General features: G+C 40.0%; 9 protein-coding genes across 12 annotated transcripts; 5 read left to right on the top strand and 4 right to left on the bottom strand.

The window, feature by feature from the left end:
• Window positions 1-227: 227 nt before the first annotated feature.
• LOC108142320 (pupal cuticle protein Edg-78E) lies at window positions 228-1,205 on the bottom strand. The gene is made up of 2 exons (XM_017266073.2): window positions 1,019-1,205; window positions 228-955 (listed from the first exon to the last, which is right to left on the bottom strand). The coding sequence occupies exons 1-2, from the start codon at window positions 1,037-1,039 to the stop codon at window positions 596-598; spliced, it is 381 nt and encodes a 126-aa protein (XP_017121562.1). The 5' UTR covers window positions 1,040-1,205; the 3' UTR covers window positions 228-595.
• Window positions 1,206-3,768: 2,563 nt separating this feature from the next.
• On the top strand, window positions 3,769-5,109 carry LOC108142233 (pupal cuticle protein Edg-78E). The gene is made up of 2 exons (XM_017265952.1): window positions 3,769-3,956; window positions 4,043-5,109. Exons 1-2 carry the CDS (start codon window positions 3,945-3,947, stop codon window positions 4,451-4,453), a joined length of 423 nt encoding a protein of 140 aa, XP_017121441.1. The 5' UTR covers window positions 3,769-3,944; the 3' UTR covers window positions 4,454-5,109.
• Window positions 5,110-5,198: 89 nt separating this feature from the next.
• Window positions 5,199-7,405, top strand: LOC108142273. Of its 2 annotated transcripts, XM_017265998.2 has the most exons (3): window positions 5,199-6,268; window positions 6,458-7,059; window positions 7,117-7,405. In XM_017265998.2, exons 1-3 carry the CDS (start codon window positions 6,091-6,093, stop codon window positions 7,246-7,248), a joined length of 912 nt encoding a protein of 303 aa, XP_017121487.1. In that variant the 5' UTR covers window positions 5,199-6,090; the 3' UTR covers window positions 7,249-7,405. The 2 variants fall into 2 exon arrangements, with proteins under 2 accessions (XP_017121487.1, XP_017121486.1); XM_017265997.2 differs by having other exon boundaries at window positions 6,458-7,405.
• A 240-nt stretch (window positions 7,406-7,645) lies between these two features.
• On the top strand, window positions 7,646-9,410 carry LOC108142242. Of its 3 annotated transcripts, none has more exons than XR_001774287.2 (4): window positions 7,646-7,962; window positions 8,188-8,762; window positions 8,825-9,085; window positions 9,216-9,410. XR_001774287.2 is itself a non-coding variant. In XM_017265960.2 (3 exons), the coding sequence occupies exons 1-3, from the start codon at window positions 7,785-7,787 to the stop codon at window positions 8,954-8,956; spliced, it is 885 nt and encodes a 294-aa protein (XP_017121449.1). In that variant the 5' UTR covers window positions 7,646-7,784; the 3' UTR covers window positions 8,957-9,122. The 3 variants fall into 3 exon arrangements, 1 of the variants encoding a protein (XP_017121449.1); XR_001774286.2 differs by having other exon boundaries at window positions 9,155-9,410; XM_017265960.2 differs by lacking the exon at window positions 9,216-9,410 and having other exon boundaries at window positions 8,825-9,122.
• Window positions 9,411-9,498: 88 nt separating this feature from the next.
• LOC108142243 (pupal cuticle protein Edg-78E) lies at window positions 9,499-10,213 on the bottom strand. Its single transcript, XM_017265962.1, has 2 exons — window positions 10,104-10,213; window positions 9,499-10,035 (listed from the first exon to the last, which is right to left on the bottom strand). The coding sequence occupies exons 1-2, from the start codon at window positions 10,113-10,115 to the stop codon at window positions 9,679-9,681; spliced, it is 369 nt and encodes a 122-aa protein (XP_017121451.1). The 5' UTR covers window positions 10,116-10,213; the 3' UTR covers window positions 9,499-9,678.
• Window positions 10,214-12,977: 2,764 nt separating this feature from the next.
• Window positions 12,978-13,645, top strand: LOC108142261 (pupal cuticle protein Edg-78E). The gene is made up of 2 exons (XM_017265981.2): window positions 12,978-13,080; window positions 13,150-13,645. Exons 1-2 carry the CDS (start codon window positions 13,069-13,071, stop codon window positions 13,495-13,497), a joined length of 360 nt encoding a protein of 119 aa, XP_017121470.1. The 5' UTR covers window positions 12,978-13,068; the 3' UTR covers window positions 13,498-13,645.
• A 1,358-nt stretch (window positions 13,646-15,003) lies between these two features.
• LOC108142838 (probable serine hydrolase) lies at window positions 15,004-17,097 on the bottom strand. Its single transcript, XM_017266904.2, has 3 exons — window positions 16,883-17,097; window positions 16,561-16,739; window positions 15,004-16,087 (listed from the first exon to the last, which is right to left on the bottom strand). The coding sequence occupies exons 2-3, from the start codon at window positions 16,657-16,659 to the stop codon at window positions 15,143-15,145; spliced, it is 1,044 nt and encodes a 347-aa protein (XP_017122393.1). The 5' UTR covers window positions 16,660-16,739; window positions 16,883-17,097; the 3' UTR covers window positions 15,004-15,142.
• Window positions 17,098-17,394: 297 nt separating this feature from the next.
• Window positions 17,395-18,892, top strand: LOC108142703 (probable serine hydrolase). Its single transcript, XM_017266718.2, has 2 exons — window positions 17,395-17,702; window positions 17,761-18,892. The coding sequence occupies exons 1-2, from the start codon at window positions 17,604-17,606 to the stop codon at window positions 18,652-18,654; spliced, it is 993 nt and encodes a 330-aa protein (XP_017122207.1). The 5' UTR covers window positions 17,395-17,603; the 3' UTR covers window positions 18,655-18,892.
• On the bottom strand, window positions 18,809-21,621 carry LOC108142702 (polycomb group protein Pc). Its single transcript, XM_017266717.2, has 2 exons — window positions 21,394-21,621; window positions 18,809-21,069 (listed from the first exon to the last, which is right to left on the bottom strand). The coding sequence occupies exons 1-2, from the start codon at window positions 21,508-21,510 to the stop codon at window positions 19,999-20,001; spliced, it is 1,188 nt and encodes a 395-aa protein (XP_017122206.1). The 5' UTR covers window positions 21,511-21,621; the 3' UTR covers window positions 18,809-19,998.
• Window positions 21,622-22,015: the final 394 nt, after the last annotated feature.

Raw genomic sequence — 22,015 nt, 5'->3', positions numbered from 1 at the left:
TTGACAAATCTTTCAATATAAAATTTTAAAAGATTTGCATTTTAAAAAGTATACTTTTGGATCTTCAAATCTTCACCCATCTTTAAGTCTAAAATTTATTTAGGAACAAAAAAAAGATTTTTTAACTTGGTAATATTAACATTTTAATATTATTATATATTATTTGTTTAAAATACGTTTTCCGATAATTTTCACTCCTTTTATGTGGCAATCTGAAATTACCATAATTAAAAATTCAATCAAAATGTTTATTCAGTTTTGTTCAGTTTCTCAGTTGCAAAACGTTGTACGAATTTTAATTGTTATTTATTGAATAAACTTCCTTCCTTTGGATAAACTTTCCGGACTTCCAGAACACAGATCAATTAAGTCTAGTACTTTATTAATATTTCTAGAATATTTATTGGCTTGCAATGTATTTTGGCATGGTGTTTTTTTTCTGGCTCTGTTTTGTTATTTCGTATGTCCCATTTGCATGGAGAAACAATAAACATAAATACGAAATAAAAATATTCCCCAACTGTAACGATACTCGGCCAGACAATCGATAGCTTTTTAAGCTTCGAATTATAATTTTTGTTTATATCCGAGCGATTTACCAACGCCTCGACCGACGCTCATCCACCGGCGGATGAGTGCGGATGTACTCCAACTGGCGGATTACGTGCAGCGGAATGGCCGGAATTTGGTCTCCGGTGGGCCGATAGCCATCCGCATCGGCGACGTAGGTGAAGGTGACGGGAATGCCCTCGAGGGACACGAACTGAACCACGCCGACGGCTCCGTTCTCGTTCCCGGCCCCCTTGGTGGTGATGCCATTGGTGGTCTGGAACTCGAAGCTGTAGTGGCCAAACGGATCGGGTGGGGTGTTCCGGTAGTAGATGGTCCTGACCGAGGATGCGGCAATGGCTCCGGTACAGTGATGCACATGGATGAGGGCCAGGAGCAGCACAAACTGATCGGGTATATGCTTGGAGGTTTATTTGGAACAAGTACAATCACACAACATCGCACAAACCTTGCCGAACGACATCATCATTGCCGATTGCCGCCTAATTTCAATTAAATTCCAAATCTTTGTTTTTACGGTGTGGATCTTGAACCTGAAATACTGATACTGAACCTGAATCAAAGTCAGTATCCCAGTTTAAACCGTTATAAAGCGGACAGCTTAATGCGACGCGATCTGCTGCGCTTGAAAGTTAAATTGAAACTGGCCAAAAAAACATTTGACCAGGCCGAAAAGGAAGCTTTCGATTTTGCATAGAGGAAGTTAAAGCTAATCTTTGAGCTCTCTTCAAAGTGTTCTCAGAATATCAGATGAGGAAGCATAACCCGGGAATCAGTGCAACCAAAAAGCAGCCGCAATATAACCGAAAAAAAATACAAGTTTCAAGCCCGGGAATTGATTTATATTGATTTTGTGCTAATGCCGGCTATTATCGCCTGACAATGAAGTTGTTTTGGATGGTTCGGGGTCCATTTGTAGGTGTGCCTGCATATCAAGCCGAAATGAAATCGAAAGGTATGCACAGTGGTTCACATGTGACTGTGAATCACATGTCCAACTTGCGGACATCCCGCCACTGACAAATAGTGCCATTTAGTTATTAATTTATTATAATTAGATTCTATTTTTGGCTGTAAAAGGTCATGGTTGAAATGGAGTCTCAACTAAAAAGCCAATACCAAATATATTAATTTGATTTAATGAGGCGTGCTAAATATGCATATAATACGTCAGTTTTGATTATTCGATTAACTGTTTGCGATTTAAAGCGAAACTGGAAATGCTAAAGGTTTACTGCACCATGATCAATCATGGCTAATTCGGGTTTTTATTCGGTTTGAGTGAGTTATATGTCCAAGCAAATAACTTCTGTTTGTCAAGTGCTCGGAGCTGGTTGTTTGGCTTTATAAAAATACATTCGATTTTTAGTGAAAATATTTTTTTGATTATTTCTTTGTATTTTTAATTCTGGCTTTTATTGTTTTCAAATTTTGTCCCGAATTTTATAAGTGCATCATTCATTTTTGGACAATCCTGGGCATCAGTTCATTTTAGGGGTCTACACAATTCTTCTTAAAAATATGTAAACGTTTAATAGGTGATTTTGTTCCACTGTGTGGAATATGGAGCTAGGCATACATACATAGACCTTGCACAACTTGTATGATTTAACCCCGCAACCCGTTGATTTGCATAGCTCGACTTTACAAGTCGCCGCTCGTCAAGGTGTCGGTCCGAAGAATCAATCAGCCCATCAATCAGAATTCATGTTTGTTTTTGCCTAATGAGATTTGCATTATGTTTGTTTGTCCTAAACACTATTTACTAATTAAGAAACAACGCCTGTGTTTCCGAGGATTTACATAGCAAAAGTGGCACTCGACAAAGAGGAAAGCATGAAGCGAAAATAATCTTCGGCTAATTTTCAGACATAAATCTTCAAGTCAAACTAGTTGAAATCTTTTTTGCGGACAACATTAATTAAGTAACACAAATCGACGCCAAATAGTTTAGCCTTAGAATCGATTGCGAAACGCAAACACGAAAAACGAGAAAATCGAAATCAAAAACAAAATTGAAAACTACAAATGAACTGCCTTTTCCAGTTCTCCTTCTCTGCCAGAAACCATAAACGCTTCGTGTGTGAACTATTAGGTAGTTAGTTGCTGGCGATGACTCTGCTGTTGACCCCTTGGGACGTACAATTTTGAGAACATTAATCTAGGCATATGTAAATATGAGCATAGACAACTCCTTTTCATGCTAAATGTTCTTCAAGAACTACCATAATTTATGCTACAGCGTACACTCTCGCAAATGGAGCGAAAAACAAAAGACTCAGGCAACGAACTGGCTGCGACTCTTTCAAAAATTAAGAATCAGTCTGCTTTTGAACCTGTAAACCTATGGAGCTACAGTTCCATTCATTTTCCACACGGAACTGTCCGTTAATTATGTTTCTTCAGGCCGATTAACAAATCAAAAATCGTTAAAAAGCCTTCTGTTAATCCAAATTTCGATACAGCTTCTTATAATTTGATGGCCTATTTTCTACGATTTTATCGCATTTGCTGTGATTTTTATGATCATGATTTGCATTTGCTTCAAAACAAGAAGAGGCTTTAATATTTTTTATATGTGAATATTTCAGAACATGCTGGGCGCACAAATGCTTCCGTGTTTGGGACCCAGGGTGGTAAATTCTATTAGTAATGGATAAGTGTTAAAAGTATACATTTTTACTTAGTGGTTAGATACTTAACCATACTGTGTTTGTAGTGGTTTGTGTTTATAGTGATTCATTTTCAGCTAAACAAAATATTTTACAAAGCCAAAACAGTTAGAGAAATGCAATAAACCAAAACAAAAAAAAACTAGTATTTTTAATTCGATTGAGTTTATTGCTGTCAGATGACACTAATAAAACCAAAATCGGAACCTCTGCCATCATAAATTGCCAACGTTATTGGCGCCAGATCTTCAAGAACTCGAGCTACTTAGCACTTTTTAATATGAATAGTATGAAATCATAAAATATGAATAAGCAAACATGATAAACGGAAATGAATTATATGACCCGCTATCGAGAGCTAGAATTAGTGGGCAGGGTAAGCCACACCACACACAGCAGCATTTGTTTGCGAGAGGCCACAAAAAAAAGACGGAGCCAATGATTATTGGCATTTGGTTATGCTTATTAGATCTTCGTGGCGTACGTTTTGGCCCGTTGTTTACCACATATAAATTGGAAAAGGCCAGCTGGCCGCACTGGCAGTACGGTGGCTAACTTTGAACCTCGCAGACGTGCCATCTCCGCAGCAAATCGAACCCTTTACATCGGATCGGGAAATATTGATTTGATTACAAAATCAATCGTAAATCTGTTGTGTTTTTTGGTGCCAGTGCGAAAATATAAAAGCGATAGCCGAAAAATATGCGATATTTTGTAAGCATTTTGACCCTGTTCCCATAAAGTGTGCTCCCCACCTGATTTGTGATCTTTGTGGCTGATAAGACCCCTCTTGGTTTCAGCTCATTGGCCTGGTGTTTCTGGCCCTGATTTGGCTGGAAGTGGATGGAGGACTGGTGCGGGTGCGCCGGATCCGAAGATTGGTGGGCGGCGACGAGCGGGATGCCCAGATAACGGACTTCCGGGTCTCGCCAACGGACGACGAGGGCGTGTTCAAGTACGCCTTCAAGACCAGCAACGGCATCGATGTCCAGGCGGCCGGATCGCCCCTGGAAACCATTGGCATCTACAGCTACACCTCGCCCGAGGGCGTGCCCATCGAGACCCGCTACATAGCCGACGAGCTGGGCTTCCATGTGGTCGGTCGACATCTGCCGCAGCCACCGCCCACGCCGGACTATATCCTGCGATCCTTGGAATACATACGCACCCACACTGAGGATGGCAAGCTGAAGAAGCCGCAATTCTTCTGAGCTTCCTGACCCATCCTGATCCCATCCACCATCATGTCCACCATACACATCGATTTGGATGCAAGTGTCCAAGAAGAAGGCTGAACATACCACATAGCATGTACTAATCATAATCATCAACTAACTTGGCATTGTAAGACCCCAGACCTAGACTAAGTTGTTGCTAGATGTTGTAAGCGCTCCGAAATGCGCAAATGTTCTTCGCTCCGCGCCAAAACCTTGGGGCTTTTCTGCTTGGGCTATAAATCAATCCATCCATTGATTCCTTCGCGGCGTGAATTTATGGTCTTTGTGCCCAAAAAGAGCAAACAAAGGCACGCCCAAGCATAAAATCTGTGAAGCTCGGGTGACCCCAACGAATTCTAGCTTGTTATCCCATTAACTGCTAACAGCTTTATTTGTCTGCGAGTCTGATTAAAATTTACGTCTATTCTCAGATATGGAAATTTGAAAACTGGATGGAAATCAGTCGCGGTTCTGTTTGCCAACCTTTCGATGACTTAATAATAAACGGTAAATTCTTTCCGGGTAACAACCCATCTCCAAAAAGCGGCGAAGAGCTTTTGCAAAATTTCGAAACAAGTTCGGCTCGCTCGAATTTAAACACAACCTAACATATTTTTAAAGCGAATTAAACCATGCAAATTGCGAAAACATTTGTTGAACATTTGTGTTTTTTTTCCAGTTGGTAGCCCAAAAGTATAGTTTGTTAAGCATGTGTTTATTTTTCAGGCTGTTAACAAATTTGAATTGATGAACATGACCGTTGGATAAGTATTACGTTATTGCCTAACAACGTATTCGTTTTAATGGGGGAGTGAGTTTTTTTTTTTTTTGTTAACATTGATAGTCATGTTGCAATATACCAAACAATTTAATATAGTTTGCGGAAAATCATTGCAGAATAAATAATAGGATTCGTTAAAAAAAAACAGCTAATAAAACTTGTCTTTAATTAAGAATATTCTTACAAATTTCACATTAGAAAGAAAATCAAATTTAATCGGGAAACATAAAAAAATGATCGTAAACTTTTTTGCCCACTGTATAAACTTCAGAGGGTCGAAAATGTCTCCATCCCTGCGTTGCAAACTTCTGACTAAAATTATAATACCCTCTAGATGTGTATAAACATGGGATAATTTTAGAACTGTTATAAATTAACAACGGGTACTTCCCAAAATACATGTTTCTTAGCATTATAATGTGTTTAATGGATTTAAAAAAAAATAAATTGGTTAATATTTTGTTTTGGTTAAAATTTCTACATTCTTTTCTGAAATATTTAACAGGATTTTGACTCTTAAACAATAAATCCATTTAAAATCAATTTGCATTGTTTTAATATCAGCTAAACATTAATTGTCAAATTATTATTATTGAGTTGTTATCAACAAACAAAAACATGTAATATGAACATAAATAATAATTTAAAATTTTCCCCAATTTCTAAAAATATCTGTGGAATTGTGCGAGGTTCAGTCGTTTAGGAACACCCCAAACAACTTAATATCGATACCGCGTAAAGTGACAGTGACAGTGACAGTGATCAAGTCCATATATAATTTAGGTGCGGTCGGTATACAAAAGTTTCATTTAGTTCTGTGAATCCCAGAAAGAAGGAGCAAAAAAGGAAAATGTCGCTTAAATTCAACGAGGCAATTGAAATGTTGATAGAAAATCTGTCAAAAACTATTAAACCTGAACAGGAAACATATATGCAGGATGCAGCCGAAATATCCGAGAAAATAAATCAGGAACTTATCTACATTAATTCTATTTTCAAGGGTACAGTCACCAAATGGGATCAGACATGTAAGTTAAATTGTTTTTAAAATACTGTTCTACTTTTAAGTTACGGATTTTTATAATTAAGTTCAATAAGGGAAAAAAGATTAATCAGCATAAAAACTCGCATAAAGTACAAAGTCTTGTGTCAGCATCTTTTCAGTTTGTTTACCCTTAAAACTTGTGCAGCATTAACGTACAACATTTTGTTTTTAGATATGTTCGCCTATAAACCATACCCCAAAGCCAGAGTACCGATTTTGTGGGTAGAAATGCCATTTGCGATTGAGCCACAGAATGTTTACGTTCACCGTGATCCTGGATGCCGATTGTTTAACCTTAAGACGACTGTGAATCATCCAGCAGTTGATAATGGATACGTGAACGGCGAAAAGTTGACCAAGCTTTTCTACTTTGATTTGAACAGAGTCGTGGACAGAATGACGAATTTTATTTGTAAAAGCGGAAAAATGTATAATCTACGCACTAACCTATTGCATGATGAATCTTTCATCATCGTTGTCAAGGAATATGGCAGGAATGGATTGGAGGAAAACGAGCTATTGATTTATGAGTTTAAACTCACTCTTAAATTCTCCAACAATTTTTTCCTATACACCTACCGTGTCGATTTCTTTAAACAAGCCGAAAAACTCGAGGTCGAAGCAGTGGAAAAAAAAGTCATCAAATTGTTAACCAATGTAAAAAAATTGTTTCTACAATTACAAGATGAAAATCTAGTTATGCCAGTTACAAATTTTGCAATTGATTCTCTTGATTTTCGTGTAGAACCCAACACCGGGGAATATTTACTTGCGGTGAGTTTTCACAGCTTTATAATCAATTATTACTATAACATTGTTATGAACCATCAGGCACTATCAAACATAATTCCGATCATCCCAAAACGCGGACGTTTCGTATGCATCTTGGGAAAATTGATGCAGTTCAAGGAATCGGACTCCGTTACAATGCCAGAGCTAAAGGCTCTTTTTGGTCTGCCTTGAATATTTGATCGAATTTCAAGAAAGATTTGGATAAAACCACTTGGACGCTGTTTATTCTACAGAAAAGAATAATGAAAAATACTTAAACTCCTTATTGCATGAAAACAACCAGCACGTCATGGTCAAGACAAAGACAACTTTTACATATAAATAATAAAATATTAAGAATTTTGTTATGTCGATAGCACTTTTTGTTTTAATTTTTTGTGGGAACAACAGTCCACCATCCATGAAAAATCCCAACCGTTACGCTTGGATGGGCTCTGTGGGGCGGGACTATAAGCCATTGAAAAACAATGAAAATTTAATTCAAGAATGGGGATTTCCCCTTTTTTTCAGCTGTTCCATAGATTTTATTTTTGAAAGTTTAAATTGTATGGATCAGCTGGCTAACAGCTGACATTTATTTCGTTTGGGGAATCCCCTAAATGAATCACAGTCACATAAAAAAAGGCTTGGAAAGTTCAGTCGTGCCTATTTTTTAGTTTAGTTTTGGACTTCCCCGAGAAAGGACCAAGCAGGCAAATATCTTTACGATGGCGCTCAACTTCAATGAGGCTCTTGAAATGCTTATAGAAAATCTATCTAATAATCCAACACCAGAACATAAAAGTTATGTGCAGGACGCTTCCGACATATCCGAGAAAATATGCCAAGAATTCAACAACATCGACTCTATTTTCAAGGGTACAATCAGCAATTTGGACAAGACATGTAAGTAAGAATTCACAAAATTATATAATAGGCAAAAAAGAAACGAAATAATTTCGAAAACAACCAAATTTATAAAATTTTACCTGATCAGTGATTATGATAAAAAAAAAATGTAAAAACACTATTTATACTAAAATTTAATGAAAAAAAAATTGATTGTGGTAAAAATTGTTAGGAAGCTAGTAACTGCTTCTGAAAAATTATATATTTGTATCTTTTTTGCAGATATGTTTTTCAATATTCCTTTTCCGAAAATGGTAGAGCCGCTCCTTTGGCTTAAAATGCCATTTAAAGTAGAGCCTCAGCGCCTTCATATTCCCGAATACAAGGTCTTTCATCTGAAAACATCTGTGGCACATCCGGCAGTTGTGAATAACTTTGTGAAGGGTGATAAGCTAGCCAAATTGTTCTTTACGGATTTGAGCAAAGCCATTGGCAGAGTTTCTCAGATCGAGTGTAAAAGCGGAAAATCATATAGCATTCGACATGGCATGGATATGGCTAAAAACTTTATAATTAATGCCTATGAAGCTGGTCAGGTCGAAGAGACAATTTCTTATACTTTCAAACTACAATTCAGTTTCTTTGACCATTCTATTTTGTACGCAACCAACAAGAATTTATTCTTCCAAGAAACCAAATCTGATAGACCTAAGAAATTGTCAACCATTCACATGATCGTCCACACATTATTGATACAATTAAAGGTGTATTTATCCTTGTCCATTCAAGTTGGTGCAAACTTATTTGATTCTATCAATTGGAAATTGGTTACCAACGCCGGTGATACATTGCTCGAGGTGAGTCAACGCATTTTACGCAGACTTTGTATGTTTTTTGTTAACATTTAAATAATCTTCAGGTTTTAATGAAGGTTATTTCGATAATGCCAAACCCCGAGCCCGTCAAATCGGTTTACCTGAAGTTATTGCAGCTTAAGCAATTAGATTCAGTCGAAATGCCAGAACTAAAAGCGCTTTTCGGGCTGCATTAAATATCCAAATGAGGACGAATAAATTAAATTAAGAACAAGTATACAAGGATCTTAGACACTTCGAACGTCTACAAAAACAATATATTTTGGTTTATACTTTGCCATGGATTTAAATTGGAATTACTCAGAGTAAATATAAAAATAATATATATTGATTGATTTAATGTTTAACAAAATTTAACTTTGTTTATTTAAAAGGCTTACGAAATCCGTATTTAAATTCCACTACTGCCCATTACATTTTTGTACTTTTTTTCAGCTGAATTAAATAAACTTCATATTTTAATATCAAATTGAGCTTGCCAAATGGAGTTTATGATCATGTTTCTGCAAGGACGTTTTTTATTAACAATAGCTACTGGTAAATAACTATGACTGGCCGCAAGTTTGCACGAGAAGTTGCTGGCAGTGGAGCTGGATTACTGCTGATCCTTTGTCTAAATATGTGTGTGAAACATGTTTAATAGAATCCAACTCTGCGTTCTCTGTCCAATAAATGTTTCTATTTTTTAGTTGAATAAAATAATTTTCATATTTTAATATCAAGTTAAGTCTTGTACAAATTTTATTCTGAACTTGCTAAATTCAATACAAGTTCATGTTCCTGTATCGACGTTCTTTATTAACAATAACTACTGGTAACGTCCCTAAATAACAATGACTGGCCGCCAGTTGGGATGTGGATGTGGTGTTGCTGGCAGTGGAGCTGCTGCTCCGCGGGATTACTGCTGATCCTTCTGAGCGGGCGCCGGGGGATGGGTGCGGATGTACTCCAGGGCGCGCAGGATGTAGGCGGGCACTGGGGGCGGTGTGGGCAGATGGTCACCCACCGGATGGTAGCCCTCCTCGTCGGCCGTGTAGGTCAGCGAGATGTGCTCACCCTCGGGCGACACATAGGCCACGGCACCGCGGACCCCGTTGGGATTACCCGCCTCCTGGAACTGGATGCCATTGCTGGTCTCGTAGGCGTACTGGTAGTTGCCCTCCGCATCGGTGGCATCGTTCTGGAAGCTGCGGATCTGGGCGTCCTTGTTGATATTGTCGGCGCAGGCGCAGCCGATGAGAGCGAGGCAGAACAGCTTTGGGAAAATAATACCATAATTGTGAGTGACCGAGTCCTTTCGGCAAATAATCCCTCAAAACTTACATATTTGTACATCTTGTTGGGAATTGGGGGTTTCTTTGTTTCTTGAGTGCTGGACTGATGCTGTGGTGATGCTGCTTGCAATGCAACTGTTTAATTCGATCAGCTCAAGTGCGTCTTTTATATGGATGAGACTGAGACCCTTGTCTTTAGTGGCAGGCACCTAAACGGGTTTGTTTTTTTTTTTTTTTTTTTTTTTGGAACCCGAGGACCAGAGGTGGCTATAATTGCCAAAAACTTGTCTTATCATACCACCAATAATGGGAACAATAACAACAATGCTCAGCTGAACTAGAGTTAAAATACATGAGTCATGTGCCAACAATTTAAATTGTGTGCTTTAATTCGGTTTCAGTTTCGGTTACGGTTTCGCACGAGACTGCTCATACTGCTCATATCGTTTTTTGGATACCACTAAATGTTGAATTACAAACAAATAAAAATTGCTGTTTAATGCGGTTTCGGCTCATTCACAAACCGCTGGAAATTCCCCCCATCGAGCTGAAGATTTCTGTGTTACAACTTTCAATTGGAACTGGTGAGATGATGCGCCCTGGGCTCGGAGCTTCCAAGTGGCAGGTGGCAGATGGCAGGTGCGGAATGCCTTTTGCCTTTGCCCCTGGAAAGCTGTTGAAATCGGTTCGGAGATGGACAAGGTCACCTGGCAGCATGTCACCCGGAGCGCCGTCGATCGAAGAAGAGCGTCCAGCTAGCCAATGCAATGTGTGATCTTCTGATACCCTACATTTATGACTTTAATTAATTGTTCACTTTGATGTTCGGCGAATTGATTAATTACCTCGAACTAAGCGATAAGTTTGATCATATTTATTTCTGTCTTCACACCGCACATAAGATTTAGCTGAGCAAACATCTTCGAAAATTTGTGTTAATTGTTAAGAATGATTTCGGTCAATAAGGAAGTGAAACTGGACTAGTAATTAAATATAGTTCACATGTATCTTTAGATATTTCTGTTCAAATCATTGCCGAACCAAACATTTCCAGGAAGTTCACCTCATAAAAATCGGTATGTTTTTCGCAACTCAGGTAGAATGAAAGTGAAGATATGGAAACAGATACATACATACATAAATCTATTCGGATAATCCTAAGCTCTTTTCAGTGTGTTTTCCTTCTGGTTGGATGGCTTGCGATTTTCCGTGTTGCAAATTCTTAGAAACTATTTTCAAATTGATAACAATGCTGTCAATCCAGATGAGCAATTTTGGACCAATGAAACTATACCTGGTTACTTTTTTTTTATGTTGTGTGGACCAGTACGGATTCTATACGCAAACCTTGCACTTGACAAATTTAGCTGAGAGTTGACTGTATATGCAAGCCAAACTGCATCCATTAATGGAAACAAGTTGTATCATATTTCAACAAGTCCAATTTGTATTTTAGGAGTTTAAAATAAATAGAAGCATATGCAAATATTGATAAAAAAGTTGTCTTTAAACCGTTATAGAACTGCTGTATAACGCAACGTGATTTTAGGAATGCTTCTATATATATTAGACTTCTAAATTATCTGTGAAGTTGTATATTTTCATTTTGGCAATTTACCAATTCAAATTTTTGTGAATGTTGTCGTTGCCATCAGTTGGATACGTCATGGAATATGTTTAGGGCTTGGATACGGATGGGTCGCTGAACTAGTTTGCTAGATCAGGTGGGGCGGCGATTGATGGGCATTTCATTAGTCGGAGTGCTAAGTGCGTTTAGGCCTAGAAAATTTATTACTGGACAGCAAATTTGTATGCTAATGCGATGAATTGGCTGAGATGTTTGGGGGAATTAAGAATACCTTCATAAGCAAACAGGTTCTCCGCCTGCGCTCATCCCGAGCCAAATGGCCAATGAAACCGAAATTGAAACGTATGATAAATTGGTCTGAATTAAATTTATTCGTGCACGAGTGGCTTTGGCTGCCCCCTTCCAAATGAAATCCAGGTGCGTCTCTGAAGTAACCCTCGCTGGGCGGGTGAATGTCACATGTGCCATTACGATCGAGAAAACCCCAAGCCCCCAAAAGCTAACCAAAACTATTAGCCATTAAGTGCAAAGTCAGATCTTTGATTACCGCTTCCAAGGCAGATGTGGAACCATCAGCAGCAACCGCATGGAATGGGTTCAGATGCTCCATTATACCCTTGCCAAAGGTTGTTAGAATTTTGATCAGTGATTTGTAACGATCTTTTGATGAGATACGTCAACCATAAGCAGTCGATAAAAATGCGATTATCAAGGTTATCAGATTATTCTTGAACCAACTTTTTTTTATCAAATGTCGTCAAGATCATCAGTTCCTAATTAGTAGCAGCTTAGCTTAAAAATATATCGTTTAGTGTTTAATATACCAAAGATGAGTTTAAAAAATATTTTCTTTAAAAATTTGTTTAAAAATGAACGAAAATGTAGTTTTATTTTAATAATGAATAATTCACTCATTGATTTTTATATTTGTATATTATATCAAACTAACAAACCAATGATCACTAATTGTTTGACCCAAATCGGATTATAAAACCAATCAATCATTAAGAAAATTAGTTTCGGTACTATTCTGATGCCGTGGCAAATACCGATTGAAATAAACAAACCGCCTTAAAGGCAATTAAATTAAACTTGGCAAAATGCTGCAGCTATACCAAGCCATCTAGCAAGGGTATCCCGCGTTCCGGTGCCCAAAGCAAAACCTCCTTTCTTGTTTTTTTCTCGGCGGCTGCGCTGAATTTTATTAAATTCGATCGGTATGCTGCTCTTTGACGAAAAAACACACAAGCGTATTAAGTTTGATATTTAGTTTGGAGCGGCTGTTTGGAGTTCAGAGCCAGATTAGAGACGTCAGCAGAGGCGACGCCAACGCCAAAGTCGGCGCAGTGGTTGGCTAGCTATAAAAGCCACCGCCTGCGAAGATCACCCAACCAGTGTGGATTATTCAAGCCCAGAAACCAGCAAGATGTTCAAGCTAGTGAGTAGACAATGTCAGCCGGAAGGATTCAGATTGTGATCGTGATGGTGATCGTGTAACCAATTTCAGTCGCTCTGCCTGTTCGCCGCTTTGATGCTGGCCAATGTCCATGCGGATAACATCAACAAGGATGCCCTGATCACACGCGCAGATATCAATCCTTCCGATGCCGAGGGAAACTACAACTATGCCTTTGAGACCAGCAATGGCATCCAGGCCCAGGAGGCCGGCAATGCCAATGGTGTCACCGGATCTAATAGCTACATCGCCCCCGATGGCACTCCAATCTCGCTGAGCTACGTCGCCGATGAGAACGGCTTCCAGCCCCAGGGCGCCCACCTTCCCACCCCTCCCCCAATCCCAGAGGCCATCCTCCGCGCCCTGGAATACATCGCCGCTCACCCCCAGAAAATTTAAGTCCGGATTTGAATTCCACATCCATTTAAGGCCTAGTCAGTGCTCTCGCGGCTAAAAATGAGTTATAACTAGTTCTAACAAGTCTGTACATAAGTCCACAAAAATATGTTGAAAATCCCATAAAATATACCACAGTCATTTGAACAAAGATCAGTTTGTTTTAATTATGGAATTAGCAAAACAAAACAAAAATGCGCTGTACTAGATTGCAAACTTGAAAGTCCCGCCGTCTTAGCTGAATTCATAATTTCTACCCCCAAGTTGCATACGAATTATATTAAATTGTATGTTTTTGGAGCGTCACACATTCTATCAATTTGGAGTAGGGTTTTATTTAAAGATGTTAATGAAGAAATTTAAAGTCGCCGTCAGATTTTGACAGAATGTGTAGTTTTTTAAAGTCATTTTTCATAGTGTTATTTTCAATGTTTTTATAATGGGTTCATTCATCATACTAATATCTGATTCAGGAACATAAACCATCATGTTTTTAGGTGTTTTTCTAAATTAAATCAATACTTTTTGCATATTAAGTGTGTGTGTTACCAATTTAAGACAAATTAAGCGGTTGTCCAAGATCATTTATCACACTGTGAACCAGACCCAGGAACTGACCATGGCAAAATGAAAAATCCAGCAGAAGCAACGTCAAACGAACATGAGTGCAGACAAATGTGGAAGCCGCAGGGCCATCAACTTACTTGGCTTCTTTTCCCCTGTTGCCTCTGTTCATTTATTTTTAAAAATATATATATTTAAAATATCATTTCCATGTAAATCCGACTGGGGCTGACCTCCAAAAGCGGGCCGACAGTAGAAGACGATGTTGTTGCCAAGAAAGAGTCTAGAAAATGATGCAACAGCCGGCTGGGATTTGGGAAACTGGTTTGCGGGTTATTAACACTTTCGCTGCTTGCTGCTTGGATTCTACTGAAGGAAGATGTAGGTCAACTGCCGGCGATCTTAAGACAAGTTACTTCTTTTGACGGTAACTGAAAATTGTAGGGCTAATTACACTCAAAATTTTATACTCAATCATTAAATATTTTCTGCACTATTAAAAATGATTGAAATTTGTTTGACAGCTTATTGAAAAATATTTTGTTTTAATTGCAAATTATTGTTAATGTATTTTCAAAATATAAAAAAAAATATATGATTTACTCGTAAATTTGTGAACTCAGACAAAAACGTTATTTCTTTTAAACTTGTTACTTGTAAAACATTTCAGAAATTATCTGTATATGAGTTTTAAAAGTTATTTAAGCATTTATATTGTAATGAATTAATTGATATGAGGGGCACCACATTTGATTTGGGTTAATATGGTGGGGTTTCCCAGTATAATATTCATTTATAATGCATATTTTTCTTTGCCAAGTTCGACTGTAAAAAAAAGGTTTTGAAATGCCTACTACATGGTTATCGAAAAGGGTTAAGCAGTGCGCATAACCAGTTTCCCAGTATCCTTCACGACTTCCCCATTAATCGGAGTCGAACAACCTCTCGGCATATGTACATTGTGTATTTATAGCAGAGCCGAGTCCTCTGCCGTGATCACATAATCAAAATCAACATTTAAGTATAAAAACCTGTGCAATCTGTGGAACAATAAATAAGCTCCATTTAGCATTGTATAGACCCTCTAGAGCTTGCTCTCTTTAGCCTCCTTCGCCTTCTGCCGAGAAGCAGCCAGTGCCGCCGGTCCGAAGCGCTGGATAAAGTTGTTGACCGGTGCGATAATGGCCTCCGGATCGTTTATGTGCACATGGTGCGAGCCATTAACCTCCAGGTACTCGAAGTTGGGCTTCTTCTGCAGTACATCCAACACCTCGTCGTAGTACTTCTTGTCCTCGAAATAAGAGGACTGGGCGGCCTTGATGAACAAGTAGGGGCATGTGATGCGATTGGCCATCTCCACGCACAGCTCCTGGGAGCCAATGGCATAGTTGTAGAACTTAAGGCGCCGATCGCGGCAGAAGTAGTACTTGTCTGGGTACTTCTCCGACTTTCCGATGTTGCGGGCCATCAGATGCTTACAGTGCTCCTTGTTCACCGAATGGAAGGTGCCGATATACACCCTTTCGATTAGTTCATCGTAGGAATAGCTCGGCGGCTCGTTTTTGCTTCGATTCCGCTCGTCCTCGCGCAGGAACTCATCCAGTCGGGTCTCCATGGTCCTTATAACGGAGGGATAAGGACGTTGATGTGGTTTCAAAGCATCAATCCCAATTATCATGTCCACCTTGTCCGGAAAGACGGCGGCGAACACAAAGCAAATAATGGACGACATTGAGTGGCCCACCAGGGAAACCTTCTCCCACTTGTACTGTTTCATGATCAGTCGGATCACATATAGATTATCCACGGAGTTGTAGTAGCAGCCGTCGGGCAGGCGAGAGGATAAACCATGACCAGGCAGATCGATCGAGAGGAAAGCGACCTCCGGCGAGAGCAGTGGCATCAGGCGATCGTAGGTGCCTGCGTTATCCTGCCAGCCATGTAGTCCCAAAATGGGTTGGACATTCTGCGGGCCGTACCATTTGCCGGATATATGCCCCCACGGAACAGTAATGCTAATCTCGGCGAACTGAAAATATGGAAAAAAAACAATAATTAGTTTAATGAGATTTGTACCATACGATTTAGTCTTTTTTTATTTTTGTAATTTGGTTCCTCTCTTTATTTATATTTCTCAGATATGTTTATTTAAGTCGGTCGTTCTCATAGTAAATACCATAACTAACAACTGTAAACAAAACTAAGTACTTTTCAATTGTCATTAAATACATCTTAGACAATCAAAAGTGGGTATATACTTTTGTTCTGTTGTTTTTGAAAGCAATCCTGCCAAAAATCAAGCACTCATACATATGTATAAGATACATACTTTACGAGGAAAGGTATACAAGTTTTACTGTTAAAAATATAGATCCTTAGAAATACAATTCGTATTTGTATATTAGCACCTGTTAGATTCCTTTGCAAACTCGATGAAAAAATAGTGTTTAACCAACTGCTAGTTAGTAAAAACTGGAACAGAGTAGTTCAAAGTACACTTACGGGTCTGGTCGGGGCTTCGCCGGTTAAGTCCCCTGCATGTCGATAACGCTGGCCGAGATCGCTGCCGGTGGTGCCACTACAGTTGTCGTCCGAGTCCATTTCTGCCCTCTGAAGTGCCCAAAAACTGAATGAGCTCCAATTCCAAAGTTTAGCTAAATTAGGCGCTTATCAGCAACGACCTGGAGATTAGCAGTGCGATTAGTTAACAAATGCACGAAAACAGACGAAGAAACACATAAAATCCGAAAGTAAACATTAAAGAGAAATCATCAAAAAGTAAAAATATAATATCCAAATCGATCGGCGTCTCATTCAGACTCACCAGACAAAGGTCAAGGTAATCTCCTTGGCGACCGTCGCGAATTATAACTCACGTTTCCTTCTGTCACGGATTTTATTGGCGTGTTTTATTTAAATTTCTGTAATGCCTGATTTAATTTTGCACTTTTCGTTAAATAAATTTCTTAAATTATTAGTTATTCGCACAAAAAACAGGTGAAAACAGAGGGCAAACTAAAAGTAAACACTTATCTACCAGCTGTTCATAAAACTTGAGAATGGGCGGCAACGTTTATGCGTGGTGTATATCACAAAGTTTTCGCTTGTCAGCAACGAGTTTTAAACATTTTATGTAATTTCATTTTAGTATTTATTATTTTACTTACTTATTTTTAATAGTCAGATTGCATACTTTTATAAGTATTAAGAATAAATAAGAATACCTTGAAGATAACTAAACTACTTCTTTTTTTTGTAAAGCTTATAAAGTGTCTACGCATAACCGAAAACTTAGTGTTGAAAAACACACGAAACAAGTTTAAGTTCAGTGTTGTTAGGTGTGGGCAGCCGCCAGCGAATGACAAGATTAAAAACCTTACTAAAACATAGTTTTCTCAGATATTACGTACCAGATCAAAGTTCATCTGGCAAAGCTGCCTCATCGCCATCCATGTGTGGTGAAATCACAGCCAGAACATTAGTCGCACATTAAACGAGATCGACGACGGTGTCGTTACTCAACGAAAATCACATCTTGCCTTGAAATGAAGGTGCCTAAAAGTCTTTGCCTGCTAAAACAGCTGCCGAATGTCCGGAACTGCAGCAGTAGAAGTACAAAACCCCTGAAGATCGTAACCAAACATGTAGGTTACCCAATTATAGTTGTTATTTATTCACTAATCATGACTTTCCCCTTGGCAGTTTGAAGAGATAAGCATACCCGTTCCATGGGGACATATATCGGGCAAATGGTATGGCCCCAAGCACGTGCGACCCATTGTCGGCATGCACGGCTGGCAGGATAATGCCGGGACCTTCGATACATTGGCTCCGCTCCTGCCATCTCATCTCTCCTTCCTGAGCATCGATGCCCCGGGCCACGGACTCTCCTCATGGCTGCCGGCTGGCACCTCGTACCACTCCATCGATCTGGTACTGATCACCCGCCGCCTGATGGACGACTACAACTGGGACAAGATCTCCATTCTGGCGCACTCAATGAGTGCCATCAATGGATTTGTGTTCAGTGCTCTGTTTCCCGACAAAGTGGATCTGTTTGTGGGCCTGGATGTGCTGAAACCGCCCGTCCGGAGTTCCCGCAGCATTGTGGATGCGCTGGCCGAGCGACTGGAGTCCACCTTAAAGCTGGAACGACGCCTTAAGAGCGGCTCCGAGCCGCCCGCCTACGAATGGGACCAATTGGTGACCAGGCTGCACGAGGGTTCCAATAAATCCGTATCGCTGGATGCCTGCAAGTACCTACTGCAGCGGAACTCCAGACCCTCCACGCACGAGCCCCACAAGTATTACTTCTCCCGGGACAACCGACTGAAGTCATCGTTGTTCTACACGCTGCACCAGGAGGTTACAATGGAGATGGCACGCCGGATCAAGTGCCCACATCTTTTCATCAAGGCTCTGCAGGCTCCTTACTACGAACGCAAGGAGTACTTTGATGAAGTTTTGGCAGAATTGCAACATAATCCGCTGTTCGAGTTCCACGAAGTAGACGGAACCCACCATGTCCACCTCAACGAGCCGGAGAAGGTGGCGCCAATTATCAATTCCTTTATCAATAAATACCGGCCCTTATGAGATCGGCTTACCATAGACCTGGACATATAGCTAGTTGAATGTTAGACCTTACGCCTAGTGTTAGATTTTAACCCCTGACGTAGATTGATGATATTGACTGGATATTAGACACAAATCAATCTCAGTAGAAGAAAAAAAACCCAAGCATAGATCATTTGGTTGCTTCTATTTAATTTATTATGTACAATCGATACCGGCAATAACATTAAAGTTAAACACTACATTACAAACTTCAAAATACTTGTTTTGAGTTGTTCTTTTTTTTCTTTTGTGTGGAATTAGCGCCGTAACTAAAACTAGCCAATAAATAGCTAACACAAACGGAGTCCAACTCACAGGAACCATGCGAAACAAACAAGAGTTTTCGAATTCCACACAGTTCCCACGCAGTTTCCTTTTGTAAAGCGGTAAAAAATAGTGTAATAATCATAGGAGTTAAGTATTGAGTCTATGGGCTCGATTTGGAATTATATGTGCACTGCACCGCTCTGAGCCCATAAAGTCAACACTTGAGCCTTGGATGACTGCTAATAGTAGAACATTTTAAAATAAATATTAAGTGGAGATTGTGGTTAGCTAATTTCTAAAAATATTTATCAAACTACATATATATCTTTTTGGGGTTTCTTTTGTAAAATCAGTCGGCGCGAGGAAATATAATATTAAACAATTACAACATTGGGATACCAACTTGGCAAACATGGTGACATTCTCGAATATATGCTTCTTTAGTTGTATATAATTGTATATCAAGCGTAATCAACAATTGCTTCGGTTTCGCATGGAGTTTTGTTGCATATGAGTGTGTTGTGTTGTTCTCAATCAGATTCAAATTGTTATAGAAAAATATACAATATGTGGTAAATAAATATATGTACGACATACATATCTATGCTGCAGGTTTTACAATCTATTGCAGTGGCAAGTTAAGCACTCGCAGCATTTCGTTCATTTACTAAAAAACCGCCAGAGCTCAAATAAGCTATATTGTAGAAATGAAGAAGACAATAATGCGTACTATCATAAATAAATATGGCTGATAAATAAATCAGAAAGTGTATAAGTCAAGGGGTAAATATTGAAGTGAGAAATCAGTCTTTTAGTAAATGAGCGACTTGCGCTTGCTCAAGCTACTCTTGCACATTAAACATTGTAATAAAACAACAAACTAATAACTACGCTATAAATAAATACAATAAATAAGTTTTGTCTTAGAGAAAATGCTTAGCAACATCTAGTGCGGATTTGTTAGTGCTCCTCTCAACTTTCCCCCGTTTTGGTTTGTCTATTTACAATTGTTTCAGGTTTCCGTTTCGTTTTGCCGGCTTTTGTTTGGGCCGTAGCTCAAGCTACTGGCGACGAGTCGCCCTTCATGTCGCGCTCGCGAAAAAAACCCCGCTCCGTTTTGCACTCTCGTATGGTGACGGTCTCCAGGTTGACGGTGACATCGGTGATGACCACGCGGTTGGATATGTTGCACTTGGCCGGCAGCCAGAAGCGCGGGGGAAGAGCGCGCGGTGAAAGGGGAGTGAGTGGCTGTTTCTGGTTAATGGCCAGGTTGTTGCACGGTTTTGGTATGTTGTTGTTCTCAGGAGCAACCTGAGGGGGTTGCGGGTTGGCCTCCTCGCTGACCAGCTCTTCTTCCTCAGCTCCAGATTCAGCGGGCGTTGTGGTTGTGGCTTCAACGGCCAGTGGACTGACCTGCAGCTCGGATTTCAGCGGGGTGGCTGCATCGCTGGCTACCTTCTCCGCCTGCTGCTGATCCTGGGAAGGCTGTTGCTGCTGTTGCACAGGCGCTGGCTGCTGAACCGGCTGCGGCTTCAGCGTGGGGCCATCTGGCGAGGTCTTAATCGTTACGCCAATCTTGCCCGACTCCTTAAGTACCTCGGCCTTGCGCTTGGTACCGATTAGCGGCTGATCCTCGGAGCTGGATGAGTTGGTGTCCGGCTCGGGGACAAATGAGTTGTGCGTGGAGCTACTGTTCGAGGAGGAGCTGTGGTCCATGCGCTGCCGCTTGGACTCGTGGTGGTGGTGATGATGATGGTGGGTCAGTGGCGATTCTGAGCGCCGTCCACTGCTGCGTTCGGACTTGATGTGGTGATGATGGTGGTGGTGATGATGCTGATGGTGCTTCTTCTCCTTCTTGGGCTCCGCATCCTGACCAGCCGCGGAGGTGGTGGCCTGATTGGTATCCACATCGTCGCCGGTGAAGGTGTACTCATCCTCCTCGGATTCCGGCTCCGGATCGGGCTCCTTTTCCTTCTTTTTCAAACCCCGTTTGGAGGGCGTGCCCGAGGATTTGTTGCTCTGCTCGTAGATGTCGATCAGGCGGCGATCTAGGATGTTTACCTCCGGTTCCCAGGTGTTGTAGCGCTGGTTCCAGCCCTTCCATTTTACGCGATACTCCACGGTGCCCTGGAAAATGAACGAAATGGAGGGAGGGAAACATTGCATTTTCTTAGACAACTAATTGATTTTCCATCAACAAAAACACACGCCACACAACACACACACACGCGCACGCACTAGGCACACACACACACACGCACAAACACGCACACATGCAACGTGCAAATGGTGGTTGCTGCAGCAGATGTCCTCTGCCCAAAAAATGACGAAGGACATGTGACCTTGTGGAATATAGATATATCCTGCGTGTGCTGCGCATATTGCGTTCTGCATTTTCTTTGGGGCCCTTCGTTTTTATCGCCTTTTTCGCATTTGTTTACGATTGCTCACCTTTCTAACGCGCTTTTGGATTATTTTCTCGGCCGCGTACACGAGAAAATCGTCCCTATCGTCCGTCGCGTTTTCGCGCACCACCTTCCCCTTTGCGCCCTTGCCACGACCAGTCATTTTTAATTAATTATCGCCGTGGGTTATTTGATTATTCGTATTATTTGCAATTTCCAGATTTACAATTCTGCGTTCGCGTTTTTGTTCTTCTTCAGAGTGACCATGGCAGATCAGAATATTCCACGGACTGTGAGAAATGTACTAAAATATACCATGAAATAGTTAAGTATACCAACAAGAAGCAGGCAGTTATCGGTGTATCGAACCTGGTTGGAAAGGTAGCTTTGACACAAACCTTATGCAAATGTGGTCACACTTTATGCAAATAATTTGAATATGAATAAAATCAAATGGTTCTATTTTGAAAATAAAACGAAAACATTATTTTTGGTCAAAGTAAACCTTTAAAGTGTTGTAAGCAAACAAATTTGTTTTATTTAATGTTATATTTTTTCAATTTTTATTTACTTAGTATTTGTTGAATGTTAATTTGCTATTTAATGCTTAAATGCAACACAGTGATTAGAAATTCATAAAATCGAGGATATTATGTAAAGAATATTTT

The sequence above is a fragment of the Drosophila elegans genome, unplaced genomic scaffold (genome assembly GCF_018152505.1).
Source record: "Drosophila elegans isolate 14027-0461.03 unplaced genomic scaffold, ASM1815250v1 contig_208, whole genome shotgun sequence".
Classification (NCBI taxonomy): domain Eukaryota; kingdom Metazoa; phylum Arthropoda; class Insecta; order Diptera; family Drosophilidae; genus Drosophila; species Drosophila elegans.
This window is presented reverse-complemented; position numbering and strand designations above follow the sequence as displayed.